Below are 16,087 nucleotides of genomic sequence, written 5' to 3'. Positions count from 1 at the left end.
TAATATATAACCCCCCACCAAATGACAGAAGACCCAGTCAAGAGTACAAAAACAACAACATGGCAATTAACACTATAATTGAGAGGGCAGCCTCTGCTGCCTGTAAAAGTAGATCCCACCTGCTCATCATGGGGGACTTCAATCACGGAAGGATTGACTGGGAGAACAAGGAACCGCATGGAGGCGAGGATACGTGGAGAGCCAAACTACTGGAGGTAGTCTTATAGACTGTGGGTTGGTTGGTGTTGTCGTCGTCGATCCTTCTCTATGGACAACCCGACCCACAACTCGGCAGAGTGCTTATACTAGGAGATCACCCTTGGCGCTTCTGGCTCTTGGAGAGGGGCTCAACGTCACACGTTTAGGGGATGCGGCTCCAACACTTAGCCTCGTTGTCACGTGCACACACCCACTCGAGCCGCTGTGACTCCCCACTCTCTCCTTATGAGATATGATCTCCTCAATCCCCCTATGACTTACTAGTATTACCTCCTACCCTGTCCACAGCAGTGGTTCATGGTTCTTCCTCTCTCTCTCTCCTTCTTTACTACCTCCTGGGAAGCCTCACTAGGACAAGGGCAAACACCAGCAAATTGTGACACATTTACTGGACAAAGCACATACACGATACATACACACATATAATAATAATGAATCCTATACTCTATAATATCACAATCAGGTTGCACTCCAATACCATCAGAACTCTATTATCAGCTTATCAAGTGGTATCCTATCTCCTGGTTCACCACCTGATACTATTAACCTCCTCAAGTTGGTCAAGCCTACACACTGTTGCACCATCAGCAAGATAACATATATATATAGAAAATCAGCATTTGAATGCAATAACATATACCAGTATAAATGTTCATTGATACTTCAGTATAAAAAACTCCTTGACATAAGGATGCCAACAGTCACTCACCTCTCACTGCGTCTTGCACGCTACTGACAACCAAACACTATCAACTCCCTATAAGTAATCCACCAGAACTTCCCCCTTCCACCTCTGGAAGTTCACAACCCTAATATCCTTAGGTTCTTCCGGGCTTCACTACCAGGATCCTCTGCAGCTCCTCCAGGCTGCTATCATGAAGTTTCCTTGTGCAACTACGGTGCTTCACCCTTCTGTTAGGTTCTTCCACAGCTCTCTTGGCTGCTACACCACCTCTACAGAAGCACGTGACACTCCTCTTCACTGCTGCTTCTCCTCACAGCTCGAGGTCCTCTGCTCCACTACCTTGGAGTCTCATCAGCTACATCATCTGCTGGCTTCGAAGTTCTCAGCAACTTCTTCCCCAAAGACAAACCTGCAACCCATCGACGTTCCAATAAAATGTTCCCCTTTAACACATAAACAAAAATAACCACACAATATGCTTGCCTCAAACCTCTATCTGTTCTCTACATACAGTGAGAGTGGACTCCCCCGTTTTGGGCGGGTCCATACTCCACCTCGCCTGGCGGCGGACCTCACTCACTGGGAGGGTCTTCCTCCGTCAAGAGCCAGGCTCCCTCAGTCTTCCGCCAGCGCTCAGAGGGGGCGGACGTCGCTCCGTGTTCCTCCCTCTCCACTCTCTTATTTCCGGCCTTCTGCCTTATTAAAACATGTCTAACTTATAAATAAACATTGCTACTGTCGCTGGGCACACGACCAAACTACAAGCGATCACTATGAACTGGCGTATATCGTGCTTACCACAGATTAACTGATCGAGGGCGCTTTTCCTCTGACGGCGTCTGGTCAGGGCGCTCCACACAGCCCACAATAATGCTTCTGGGCGATTTAATATCTGCTCGTCGACCAGGACTTGAGACCACAACGTTCCCAGCTCGATTCCACAGCTGGTACGTCCGCACACTTCTCTTCTCTTCGAGATATATCACTAGGGGTTCCCTTCTGGCGGGAGCTCAAATGGAGCGCGGCTTCCCCCTGCGATGTCTGGCACTCAAGTGAGGTCAAGGTCCTCCGGAAGCGAGCCTCACGCCTCCAGCAAAGTGTCCACATCTCCTAGCCAGTCATTTATCTATTTCCTTACTTACTGCCCATAATCTTAAATTGTTTTACATATCTAACCAGCCATTTTTCATATGGGTTATCACCTCAATGTTTGCTAGACCTTCTAGTTAGGTCAGGCTTGCTGAATAACTCTCAAGAAGGGAGACTCGTTTCTCCTGCAGGCTGAGATCATAACACTCCCCTCCCCTTATTTTTGAGAGTTATTCCAGTGGCAAAGCTCGGGATAATACATCCGCCACTACACTGTCTCGTTCTTCACCCCATATACTCTCTTAGGAGTCTACAATTAATTCGTTGCACCTTGCAACATCTGGCTCACAACTCTCCAGGAACATGTTCTTCTCACAAATGATCTGACCTCTCTGGCACCTCTTGGCTAGGCTGTCCTCCTTGGACGCCTGCACTCCATTGGTCCACTCTACTTACTGTCTCCACCCTCCGTTTCCTCGTCTTCTTCTCTTCCCGTCCAGAGTCAGACATCCACTGTCTGTACCTCCTCTGTCGTCTTCACTCTTCCATCTACTGCCATTATACTTTCGTCTCCTGTCATCATACTTCACTCCCTCGTCTTCACCGACGATCCTCCCTTTTGTCTCCTCATTTATCCGAGACCTCATCCTGTTCGACTTCCATCGAGTCCTCGGCTTTCTACTATTCATCCATGCTTGCATCATCATCCTCTTCCCACATCTCTCACCTCTATACAATTCCCTTTCTTCTCCTTCAACTCTTCTTCGTTCCCTAAAAGTTTCTTCGAGCACTGTACTACACTCAACAGCATTCGACCGTACATGTCGCTTTTCCTTTCCTAGAGCGCTCGTAAGCATCTCTCCACACATACTGTCTCTTCTCCTTTCATTATCTCGGCTATTACTCTTCTTCACTATCTCTCCGCCACGTTTTCTGTGAAACATGTCGACTCCTGACATCTCAAACAACTTAACTCCACTATCCCTATGCCTCTGTGCTCGTGGACAACGTGACGCTCTACTCCCGTCCTCAGTATGTCCACATCTTTCCTCATTCATACTCAGCACAGTTGCATTCACCTTCCGACTCTTAATTTCAGCAGTCTGGGCTCTACTCAGGTCAACTCTCTTCACATGATTCTTCTTCGGCTGGGTCATCCTCACTTTTGACCTCACCGAGACTTCATTTTCCTGGGCTGGACCTTCATCAAACAGCCACGCTATATCTACGTCGATATCTTCCACCGGCTGAATCGACACTGTCTCACCTTCTCCAGTGTCTTCCTCGTCGGCCACCTCTGCCTTCGTCACTACCGAGACAGGGTACTCAATGGCTTGGCGGTCTCCTGACGCATCTCCTCGGATGTCAGTCAGGTTCACACTCTCAGGTGTCCCACCCGTGCAGTGGCCTTCTGGGCACTCCTCTGGCACAGTCTCCGCTACGACTCTCGGCAACACCTTTGTCCCGCACAAGTCATTCCCCAGGATCACTTGGACTCCTGGAACAGGTATGTCGGGGCATACTCCCAACATCACCTCTGTCGACACATATTCCGACCTTAGCTGGACAGTACAAACGGGCATGTCACTCTCCGACAATAACCCATATACTTTCATCTTCCCACTGCCAGCTAACCGTCGATCATTCCCAATCAGGCTTCTCGCAATCAAGCTCTGATTAGCTCCGGTATCTCTTAAGATACCAACTTCTACCTCAGGTTGGCCTCCTACACTGATCCAACCTTTGCTCATGAACGGCCTATACCTCTCGTTCACTAAGTTCGCTCTCTGTGGTTTGTCTTGGAACCCATTAGTATATTTACCTCGGGGGTCACACATGGCCAGGGTCACAACTCTCTTGCCCTGCCGACAATCTCGCATCACGTGACCCAATCCGTTACATTGGTAACATCTCATCTGTGAAAAATCTCTCCTATATGTACCAGAGTAGCTCTGACTCTGCCCACTCGTATTGGACTTCCTCGGGCCAGACGTACTACTCGTACTCTGTGGAGCTTTACTGGACTCTTGATTCCCTGGATAACGATTAGTTTCTCGTTTGGCTCCTCCATCTTCACTTTCAGACGAAGTGCGCGACCTACTCTTCTGAGTTTTTGGGTACTTACTTTTATCTACCCATTTATCAAAATTTTTCTCATCCCAGACTCTTCTGGGTCTCTCATAATTTCTTCCTCCCCAGACTCCATTGGGTCTGCCATTGCTACGTCTCGCCTCGCTTCTTACTCTGTTCTCCCTTAAGCTCTTGTATGCTTCAGTAATCATATCTGCCCTATCTGCGGCATCTTTCACCTCCTTTATCCCTGCTTCTTGGATCTTGAACTTTGTTTCGGGATGCATCATCTCCAAGAACTTCTCCATGACCATCAGTTGCTTCAGGTCAGCATAAGATCCAACTCCAGCAGCCTCAATCCACTTCTGGAATCGTCTTTCCAGATCCCTTGCTGTCTCAGCAAACGTACACGCTCCAACTTTGATCATCTCTCTGAAGCGCTTCCTATAAGCTTCTGGGGTTAACTGAAACGAGCGCAATATGCTGCTCTTTACTGTGGCATAATCCTGGCACTCTTCCAGTGACAATTGGGTGTATGCCTCCCTGGCTGCACCGGTCAATCTTAACTGGACCAGCTGGGCCCATTCCTCCTGTGGCCACTCCTTGATACTGGCTACTTTCTCAAAATGCTCGAAGAAGCTCTCTGCCTCTTCGGGCACAAACAAGGGAATGTCCTTCTCCCTAACCCTAACCTCTGGTGGGTGTGATACCTGGGTGGTGCTCTCTGGCAACCCATGTTCAATCCTCTGCTCAGCCAAGGTTCTATTCGCTTCTATCTGCATTTGTTTTGTTCTCTCTTTTTCTTTTTCGACCTGGGCTTTTTCTTTTTCGACCTCTAGTCTTGCTTTCTCTTTTTCTTTCTCCTGTTCCAACTCCAGTTCTCTTACTCTGGTTTTCTCTTTTTCTACTTCCAGTCTGGTTTTCTCTTTTTCTACTTCCAGCCTGGTTTTTTCTTTTTCTACTTCCAGCCTGGTTTTTTCTTTTTCCTTCTCTGCTTCATTTTTCATCTGGAGTTCTAACTTCATCTTTTCCAGCTGGAACTGTCTCTCCTCACGCTGTTGTTGGATCTGGAGCTCTAACTGGAATCTCTCCAAGCTCCTATTTCGGCTACTCCTACTACTGCGGCTACTCTTGCTGCTCCTACTCGATCCCTGGGATCTCACTTCATCCTGCCCATCATCCTCCTTTCCACTTTCAGCTCCTTCTTGGGCTCCTTGCTCTGCCGCTTCACTTCTGGCTCTCAACTGTCTAAGGATCTCATCCTTCATCCCAGCTACTTTAGATGCTTTCAACCTGATGCCACATTTTTCTGCTATTTGTTTCAATTGATCCCTCGTGCAACCTTCCAAGTCCTCAGGCTTGCCTGACTCCACAAATGCTTGCACCTTATCCATCTTTGTCCTGTGAGTCTTCCCAAGAGAGAGAGTATACACCTGCGGTCACACAGTTTATCTCAGCAGGGGTGTACAAATCCACTCTTGGACAGGGTGTGGGTGTGTCAGTTCACTATCCCGGACAGGCCCCCAATTTCTTATAGACTGTGGGTTGGTTGGTGTTGTCGTCGTCGATCCTTCTCTATGGACAACCCGACCCACAACTCGGCAGAGTGCTTATACTAGGAGATCACCCTTGGCGCTTCTGGCTCTTGGAGAGGGGCTCAACGTCACACGTTTAGGGGATGCGGCTCCAACACTTAGCCTCGTTGTCACGTGCACACACCCACTCGAGCCGCTGTGACTCCCCACTCTCTCCTTATGAGATATGATCTCCTCAATCCCCCTATGACTTACTAGTATTACCTCCTACCCTGTCCACAGCAGTGGTTCATGGTTCTTCCTCTCTCTCTCTCCTTCTTTACTACCTCCTGGGAAGCCTCACTAGGACAAGGGCAAACACCAGCAAATTGTGACACATTTACTGGACAAAGCACATACACGATACATACACACATATAATAATAATGAATCCTATACTCTATAATATCACAATCAGGTTGCACTCCAATACCATCAGAACTCTATTATCAGCTTATCAAGTGGTATCCTATCTCCTGGTTCACCACCTGATACTATTAACCTCCTCAAGTTGGTCAAGCCTACACACTGTTGCACCATCAGCAAGATAACATATATATATAGAAAATCAGCATTTGAATGCAATAACATATACCAGTATAAATGTTCATTGATACTTCAGTATAAAAAACTCCTTGACATAAGGATGCCAACAGTCACTCACCTCTCACTGCGTCTTGCACGCTACTGACAACCAAACACTATCAACTCCCTATAAGTAATCCACCAGAACTTCCCCCTTCCACCTCTGGAAGTTCACAACCCTAATATCCTTAGGTTCTTCCGGGCTTCACTACCAGGATCCTCTGCAGCTCCTCCAGGCTGCTATCATGAAGTTTCCTTGTGCAACTACGGTGCTTCACCCTTCTGTTAGGTTCTTCCACAGCTCTCTTGGCTGCTACACCACCTCTACAGAAGCACGTGACACTCCTCTTCACTGCTGCTTCTCCTCACAGCTCGAGGTCCTCTGCTCCACTACCTTGGAGTCTCATCAGCTACATCATCTGCTGGCTTCGAAGTTCTCAGCAACTTCTTCCCCAAAGACAAACCTGCAACCCATCGACGTTCCAATAAAATGTTCCCCTTTAACACATAAACAAAAATAACCACACAATATGCTTGCCTCAAACCTCTATCTGTTCTCTACATACAGTGAGAGTGGACTCCCCCGTTTTGGGCGGGTCCATACTCCACCTCGCCTGGCGGCGGACCTCACTCACTGGGAGGGTCTTCCTCCGTCAAGAGCCAGGCTCCCTCAGTCTTCCGCCAGCGCTCAGAGGGGGCGGACATCGCTCCGTGTTCCTCCCTCTCCACTCTCTTATTTCAGGCCTTCTGCCTTATTAAAACATGTCTAACTTATAAATAAACATTGCTACTGTCGCTGGGCACACGACCAAACTACAAGCGATCACTATGAACTGGCGTATATCGTGCTTACCACAGATTAACTGATCGAGGGCGCTTTTCCTCTGACGGCGTCTGGTCAGGGCGCTCCACACAGCCCACAATAATGCTTCTGGGCGATTTAATATCTGCTCGTCGACCAGGACTTGAGACCACAACGTTCCCAGCTCGATTCCACAGCTGGTACGTCCGCACACTTCTCTTCTCTTCGAGATATATCACTAGGGGTTCCCTTCTGGCGGGAGCTCAAATGGAGCGCGGCTTCCCCCTGCGATGTCTGGCACTCAAGTGAGGTCAAGGTCCTCCGGAAGCGAGCCTCACGCCTCCAGCAAAGTGTCCACATCTCCTAGCCAGTCATTTATCTATTTCCTTACTTACTGCCCATAATCTTAAATTGTTTTACATATCTAACCAGCCATTTTTCATATGGGTTATCACCTCAATGTTTGCTAGACCTTCTAGTTAGGTCAGGCTTGCTGAATAACTCTCAAGAAGGGAGACTCGTTTCTCCTGCAGGCTGAGATCATAACAGTAGTGACTAGAAACTTTTTAACCCAGCATGTCAGAGAACCCACAAGGAATAGAGGAAATGATGAACCAGCGAGACTAGACCTGGTCTTCACCCTGAACGACTCTGACATAAGAGCAATCGGTTTTCAGGCCCCAGTAGGAATGAGCGACCACAGTGTACTGGTGTTTGAGTACCTGATTGAAGAAGGGTTATTGAACTCGAGGAGGGATACCGAAACCAAGAGGTTAGCATACCGAAAGGGAAACTATGAGGAGATAAGAAAATTCCTAACAGATATAGCATGGGAAACAGAGCTCAGGGAAAAGACGGCCCGAGGTATGATGGACTACATCACGCAAAAGTGCAAGGACGCAGCAAACAAGTTTGTCCCAGCCCAACAGGAAAACAGTGAAATGAAGATGAGAAACCCATGTTTTAATCAGAGATGTAGGCTAGCTAAGCAGCAAAGTAAAAGGGCATGGAGAAACTATAGGAATAACAGGACACTGGAGAGCAGAGAAAGATACCAGAATGCCAGGACTGAATATGTCAGGATGAGAAGAGAGGCAGAAAGACAATACGAAAATGACATCGCAAGCAAGGCAAAGACTCAGCCTAAATTGCTGCATAGCCACATCAGGAGAAAAAAAACAGTAAAGGAACAGGGTATGAAATTAAGGATAGGGGCAGAAGGATTCACTACAAACGACAAGGAAGTGTGCGAGGAACTGAATAAGAAATTCCAGGTCTTCACCTTAGAGCAAGGAGAAATCCCTGAGATAGGAGAAGGAATAGCTAACCAGGAACCACTGGAAGAGTTTGAGGTTACCAGCAGGGAAGTAAGGAAGTGTTTACTAGAGTTGGATGTGACAAAGGTTATAGGCCCAGATGGAATCTCCTCTTGGATACTAAAGGAAGGTGCAGAAGAACTGTGCCTACCACTCTCCATAGTGTATAACAAATCACTGGCAACAGGGGAACTGCCAGAAATTTGGAAAGCAGCTAACATAGTCCCGATATACAAGAAAGGAGATAGACAGGAGGCACTGAATTACAGGCCAGTGTCCCTAACCTGCATACCATGCAAGCTGATGGAGAAGATTGTGCGAAGAAAGCTAGTGGAGCACCTGGAGCAAAAGAACTTTGTAACACAGCATCAACATGGGTTCAGGGATGGCAGGTCCTGCCTCACAGGGTTACTTGAATTCTACGACCAGGCAACAAAAATAAGGCAAGAAAGAGAAGGGTGGGCAAACTGCATATTTTTGGATTGTCAGAAAGCCTTTGATATAGTGCCACACAAGAGGCTAGTGAAAAAGCTGGAGATGCAGGCTGGAGTGAAAGGGAAGGTACTCCATTGGATAAAGGAGTACCTAAGCAACAGGAGACAACGAGTCTGTGTGAGGGGTGAGGTCTCAAGATTGGCGAGACGTTACAAGTGGAGTCCCGCAGGGGTCAGTCCTTGGACCTATACTGTTTCTGATATATGTAAATCATCTCCCAGAGGGTATAGAATCACCTTATAGAATCACCTCTCAATGTTTGCCGATGATGCAAAAATTATGAGGAGGATTGAAACTGTGGACGATAGTAGGAGGCTACAAGATGACCTAGACAGATTGAGTGAATGGTCCAACAAATGGTTGTTGAAGTTCAACCCGAGTAAATGCAAAGTAATAAAACTAAGCAGTGGAAACAGGAGTCCAGACACAGGATACAGATTAGAAGATGAAGTACTTAATGAAACGAACAGAGAGAAAGATCTAGGAGTTGATATTACACCAAACCTGTCTCCTGAAGCCCATATAAAAAGAATAACGTCTGCGGCATATGCAAGGCTGGCTAACATCAGAACAGCGTTCAGGAACCTGTGTAAGAAATCATTCAGAATCTTGTACACCACATATGTAAGACCAATCCTGGAGTATGCGGCCCCAGCATGGAGCCCGTACCTTGTCAAGCACAAGACGAAGCTGGAAAAAGTCCAAAGGTATGCCACTAGACTAGTCCCAGAACTAAGAGGCATGAGTTACGAGGAAAGGCAGCGGGAAATGCACCTTACGACACTGGAAGACAGAAGAGTAAGGGGAGACATGATCACAACCTACAAAATCCTCAGAGGAATCGACCGGGTAAACAAGGATAAACTATTCAACACTGTTGGGATGCGAACAAGGGGACACAGGTGGAAACTGAGTACCCACATGAGCCACAGAGACGTTAGAAGGAACTTTTTCAGTATCAGAGTAGTTAATGGATGGAATGCATTAGGCAGTGATGTGGTGGAGGCTAACTCCATACACAGTTTTAAATGTAGATATGATAGAGCCCAGTAGGCTCAGGAATCTGTACACCAGTTGATTGACAGTTGAAAGACGGGACCAAAGAGCCAAAGCTCAACCCCCGCAAGCACAAATAGGTGAGTACACACATACACACACACACACAACCCAGGATGAACAAACAATGGTCTTCCTGGTTCAGTTGTTTGTTAAGGTTATTATCCCCGTCGTGCACTGATATAATCATCAAGTGATAACATTAACTTTATTATATTACAAGAATGGTCTCATAAAGGGGAAAGTATACAATATTTCCTACAGGAACATATATTGTTAATGCTGGACAATAAAGACAATATCCTAGACCCAAGACGTCATCTGTGAGGACCTAACTTACCTGACTTGATATCATTGTCTCTGTCCATGGTGGAGAACTTCATTCCACTGAAGTTGTGTTGCCGTACAAGGATGTCCCCCATGGTACTCTCTTCCTGGTACCCGTCCACCAGCAGCTGGTACCTGGTGTATGGTAGGAGATGGTGAGAGGTACCAGGCAGCACATAGATGTGCAGGTACTTGGTCCATGGTAAGATATGAGAGGGGTGGTGTGGGTGGTGGTGGTGGTGGAGGGGTGGTGTGTATGGTGATGGTGCAGGGATGGTGTGGGTGTGGGTGGTGGAGGGTGTTGTGGGTGGTGGTGGTGGAGGGAATTGTTGGTGGTGATGGTGGAGGGTATTGTAGGTGGTGGTGATGGAGGGGAGGTGTGAGTGGTGGTGGTGGTAGAGGGTATTGTGGGTGGTAACGGTGCAGGGGTGGTGGAGGGGTGGTGTGGGTGGTGGTAGTTGTGGAGGTGTGGTGTTAGTGGTGGTGGTGGTGATGGTGGTGGAGGGTGTTGTGGGTGGTGGTGGTGGTGGAGGGGTGGTGTGAGTGGTGGTGGTGGTAGAGGGTATTGTGGGTGAGCCCTGAGGTACTCCACTAACAACATTATCCCACTCTGACTTAACCCCATTTATACTAACTCTCTGTTTCCTTTGGAATAGCCATGCCCTAACCCAACTTAATATAGCACCCCGAATACCATGAGCTTCTATTTTTTTAATCAGTCTTTCATGTGGCACTGTATCAAAAGCTTTGCTAAAGTCAAGGTACACAACATCACAATCCTTACCACTATCAACTACCTCAACTACGCTGGAATAAAAAAATAGCAAATTTGTTAAACATGAACGGCCATTTGTAAAACCATGTTGCGACTCATTTATTAATTTATGTTTTTCAAGATGAAGACGAATTGTATTTGCAATTATTAATTCAAGTAACTTTCCCACAATAGACGTTAGGCTAATTGGCCGATAGTTTGACGCAAGTGATCTATCTCCTTTCTTAAAAATTGGTACCACATTAGCTACCTTCCATGACTCTGGCATTTTGCCTAACTCTATTGATTTATTAAATATGGTAGACAGTGGCTCGGAAAGCTCTTCTTTGCATTCTTTAAGCACCCTGGGAAACACTTCATCCGCCCCTGGGGATTTGTTTGGTTTTAGTTTTACTAATTGTTTAATTACATCCTCCCTGGTAACTGCTAAACTAGTCAACCTGTCCTCATCCCCACCCACATAGACTTGTTCGGCTGAAGGCATATGGTTAAGTTCTTCTTTAGTAAATACAGATATAAAATATTTGTTAAAAATACTACTCATCTCCTTGTCATTATCCGTTATTTGACCTGTCTCAGAAAGGACCTATCCTTTCCCTAGTTTTAGTTCGATATAACTGAAAAAACACTTTAGGATTTGACTTTGCATGCTCTGCTATGCGAACTTCATAGTTTCTTTTTGCTTTCCTAATCTCTTTTTTAACATTTCTAATCAGTTGTATGAATTCCTGTTCTAAACTGACTTCCCCATTCTTAATCCTTTTGTACCAAGCTCTCTTTTTACCTATAAGGTTCTTTAAATTATTTGTTATCCACTATGGGTCATTAGTATTCGATCTATTCAATTTGTATGGTATACTACGTTCCTGTGCTCTGTTTAGAATATTCTTAAATAAGTTGTATATTAAATCCACATCGAAATCCCCTTTTACGTCACCTATCGCTGGGTTCATGTCTCGCTCCAAGACCGGCCCACACCTCATACCCAAGACTTTCCAATCTATTTGACCCAAAAAATTTCTTAGGCTATTAAAATCAGCTTTTCGAAAATCTGGCACTTTAACAGAATTTTCTCCTACAGGTCTATTCCATTCTATGCTAAATCTGATTTCTTTGTGATCACTGTTCCCTAGCTCACTCCCTTTTTCGATGTCATTAATTTGTGTTTCCCTGTTAGTTAACACTAAATCTAAAATATTATTTCCCGCGTTGGTTCCTTAATGTGTTGCGTAAGAAAGCAATTGTCAATTAATTCTAGAAAATCTTCTGCTTCACTATTCCCTGTTTAGTTCAACCAGTTTATTCCACTAAAGTTAAAGTCACCCTTGGCATAAATATTGTTAGATCTAGATGCTCTAGATATTTCATCCCATAGATGCTTCGCTTCCATTCTGTCTAAATTTGGTGGCCTATATATAACTCCTATTATAATATTATTTGCTTTCTCGTTTAATTCTATCCAAATAGTTTCTGTGTATGGCTCACTTTTGATTTCCTCTTTGAGACTACATTTCAAATTGTCCCTAACATATATGGCTACTCCCCCTCCTCGTCTAATATATCGATCTGTGTAAAATAGTTTAAATCCATTTATTTGATATTCAGCTAATAGTTCTCTATTTTCTACATTCATCCACGTTTCGGTAAGTGCAATGATATCTATTTTTTTCTGTGCAGACAAGAGCACTTAATTCGTTAATTTTATTTCTAATATTTATATTTATAAAAATTATTCTAATATATATATTTATAAAATATTTATTAAAAATACTACTCATCTCTTCATCACTATCTGTTATTTGACCTGTCTCAGTTTTTAATGGACCTATCCTTTCCCTAGTCTTAGTACGATATAACTGAAAAAAACACTTTAGGATTTGTCTTTGCTTGCCCTGCTATGCGAACTTCATAGTTTCTTTTTGCTTTCCTTATCTCTTTTTTAACATTTCTAACCAGTTGTACGAATTCCTGTTCTAAAGTGACCTCCCCATTTTTAATCCTTTTGTACCAAGCTCTCTTTTTACCTATAAGGTTCTTCAAATTCTTTGTTATCCACTTTGGGTCATTAGTATTCGATCTATTCAATTTGTATGGCATACTACGTTCCTGTGCTTTGTTTAGAATATTCTTAAATAAGTTATATATTGAATCCACATCGAAATCCCCATTTAAGTCACCTATTGCTGGGTTCATGTCTCGCTCCAAGACCGGCCCACACCCCATACCCAAGACTTTCAAATCAATTTGACCCAAAAAAATTCTTAGGCTATTAAATCAGCTTTTCGAAAATCTGGCACTTTAACAGAATTTTCTCCTACTGGTCTATTCCATTCTATGCTAAATCTGATTTCTTTGTGATCACTGTTCCCTAGCTCACTCCCTATTTCGATGTCATTAATTTGTGTTTCCCTGTTAGTTAACACTAAATCTAAAATATTATTTTTCCGTGTTGGTTCCTTAATGTGTTGCGTAAGAAAGCAATCGTCAATTAATTCTAGAAAATCTTCTGCTTCACTATTCCCTGTTTTCTTCAACCAGTTTATTTCGCTAAAATTAAAGTCACCCATGACATAAATACTGTTAGATATAGATGCTTTAGATATTTTATCCCATAGGTGCTTTGCTTCCATTCTGTCTAAATTTGGTGGCCTATATATAACTCCTATTATAATATTATTAGCTTTTTCGTTTAATTCTATCCAAATAGTTTCTGTGTGTGGCTCAGTTTTTATTCCCTCTTTTTTATTCCCATACATATATGGCTACTCCACCTCCTCGTCTAATATATCTATCTGTGTGAAATAGTTTAAATCCATTTATTTGATATTCAGCTAATAGTTCTCTATTTTCTACATTCATCCACTTTTCGGTAAGTGCAATAATATCTATTTTTTCTGTGCAGACAATAGCATTTAATTCGTTAATTTTATTTCTTAGACTTCTACTGTTAGTGTAATATACCCTAAGTGATTTGTTATTTTGAGGCCCTTCTCTTTCCCTAATCATTTTGCCAATTCCTTTCTCCCACAAACACATACTTTTTTACCTCCTTCCTCCAAATCAATTCCCATTCCTCTATCTACTAACAGTTTAAACCCAAACAAACAGCTCTAAGCACTTCTTCCAACGAGTTCGCAACAGCAACAACCCCAGCTCTCGATAGATGCACCCCATCACGAGCATACATTTCATTTCTTCCATAGAAGTGTTCCCAGCTGTCTATGAAAGATATTGCATTTGATTTGCAATATCTTTCCAGCCGGTAATTGACACCAAGTGCCCTCGATATCCATTCATTTCCCACTCCCTTTCTTGGAAGAATGCCACATATGATCGGGATTCCTCCCTTGCTCCTAACTAATTCTATGGCTGTTTTATACCTCTGAATCAGTTCCTCACTCCTAACTCGACCAACGTCATTTCCTCGCACGTTAATGCAAATAATGGGATTGTTCCCATTTCCAGCCATAATATCATTCATGTTGTTTATAATATCACCAATGCCAGCTCCGGGATAGCAAACCCTTAACCTGTTCCCCCTATCTCTAGCACAAAACGTTCTATCCAAATTCCTTATCTGGGAATCTCCCACAACTAAGGTTTGCTTAGGTACTTCCTTTACTCTCTGAGAGGCCTGCGCTTCCTTGCTTTCCCTTTTGCGCGATCCGCAGTCTCACCATAGCACTCGTCCTCCAAAACGTCAAATGAATTAGAAGTTGCTATGGCGTTTGAAGGCGGCTTTATCAAAGTCTTCTTAAGGCCCCTGTCTTTCACAACTCTCCAAGACGAGGTCCCTTTCTACTGGTCTCCTCCTTCGTTACTTCTCCTTGTTCTTTCAGCTGACGCACCTCCTCCCGCAGAGAGTCCAACTCTGACCTCAGGGCTCCCACTAGAGTCACCAGGTCCTTCACTACAACTTCCATATTGCTATGATAATATAACAACATCTGGAGCACCGGTTAACACACCCTCTCACTGGGACTATCTGCGCCTGACTGATCCAACTATCTTACTACCTCCAATAGTAATAACCGGAGCACCAGTAAGAGTAGCAACAACAGCACCAGAAACAGTAACTGCAGCAGCACCAGTAATAGTAACAAAAGCAGCAATAGTAACAGTAAGAACAGCAGCACCAGCAAGAGTAACAACAGAAATAACAGTAAGAGTAAAAACAGCTGCAACAGTAACAGTAACAACTGCAGCACAAGTAACAGTGACAATAGCAATATTAGTAACAGAAACAATAACAGTACATGTAACAGTAACAACAGCAGCACCATCAGCAGTAACAACAGCAGAACCAGCAACAGTAACAACACCTTCTCCAGCAGCAGTATCAAGAGCTGCACCAGAAGCAGTAACAACAGCGGCACCATTAAAAGTAACAAAAGCATCACCCGCAACTGAAACAACAGCAGCACCGTATAAAGTAAAACAGAAACACCAGAAATAGTAACAACAGCAGAACCAGACACAGTAAAACAGATGCTCCAGTAACAACAACAACAGCAGCACCAACATCAGTAACAACAGCAGCACCACTAACAACAGCACTACTAACAATACTAACAACAGCACCAGAAACAGTAACAACACCTGCACCAGCAACAACAGCAGGACCACCAACAGTAACAACAGCAGCTCCACCAACAGTGACAACAGCAGCAACCGCATCAGTAAGGTCATAATCACCAGCAATAGTAACAACAGCAGCACCAGCAACAGTAGCAACAGCAGCACCAGCAGCAACAGTAGCACCAGAAACAGTAATAACAGCAGCTCCAGTAACTACCAACAGTAGCACCTCCAACAGTAATAACCGGAGCACCAGAAACAGTAGCAACAACAGCACCAGTAACCGTAACTGCAGCAGCACCAGTACTAGTAACAAGAGCAGCAACAGTAACAGTAACGAAAGCAGCTCCAACAACAATATTAACAATAGCAACAGCAACAGTACCAATCGTAGCACCATCAACTGTAACAACAGCAGCACCAATAATAACAGAAGCACCAGCAACAGTAACAACAACAGTAACAATAAAATCAGAACCACCAATAGTAACAACAGCAGCACCATTAACAGTAACA

General features: G+C 44.4%; 2 protein-coding genes across 3 annotated transcripts in view; both read right to left on the bottom strand.

Annotated features, from left to right (window-relative positions):
* LOC138364943 (techylectin-like protein) overlaps positions 1 to 16,087 on the bottom strand; it is a 164,411-nt gene that overhangs the window by 78,428 nt on the left and 69,896 nt on the right. Inside the window, exon 2 of the mRNA XM_069325026.1 lies at positions 10,232 to 10,353. Within this exon, the coding sequence (XP_069181127.1) occupies positions 10,232 to 10,353 (122 nt within the window). The remainder of the gene's footprint in view (positions 1 to 10,231; positions 10,354 to 16,087) is intronic.
* LOC138364942 (uncharacterized) lies at positions 238 to 7,563 on the bottom strand. Of its 2 annotated transcripts, none has more exons than XR_011228637.1 (2): positions 1,703 to 7,563; positions 238 to 1,313 (listed from the first exon to the last, which is right to left on the bottom strand). XR_011228637.1 is itself a non-coding variant. In XM_069325024.1 (2 exons), the coding sequence occupies exon 2, from the start codon at positions 5,455 to 5,457 to the stop codon at positions 2,446 to 2,448; it is 3,012 nt and encodes a 1,003-aa protein (XP_069181125.1). In that variant the 5' UTR covers positions 5,458 to 6,686; positions 7,076 to 7,563; the 3' UTR covers positions 238 to 2,445. The 2 variants fall into 2 exon arrangements, 1 of the variants encoding a protein (XP_069181125.1); XM_069325024.1 differs by having other exon boundaries at positions 238 to 6,686; positions 7,076 to 7,563.

This window comes from Procambarus clarkii, chromosome 15 (genome assembly GCF_040958095.1).
Source record: "Procambarus clarkii isolate CNS0578487 chromosome 15, FALCON_Pclarkii_2.0, whole genome shotgun sequence".
Classification (NCBI taxonomy): Eukaryota; Metazoa; Arthropoda; class Malacostraca; order Decapoda; family Cambaridae; genus Procambarus; species Procambarus clarkii.
Note: the sequence above shows the minus strand (reverse complement) of the source record. Positions and strands in the feature narration are given on the sequence as shown.

Excerpts from the sequence above, each read along its gene's own strand:
- LOC138364942 (XM_069325024.1), bottom strand. The coding sequence starts at position 5,457 with ATGGATAAGGTGCAAGCATTTGTGGAGTCAGGCAAGCCTGAGGACTTG.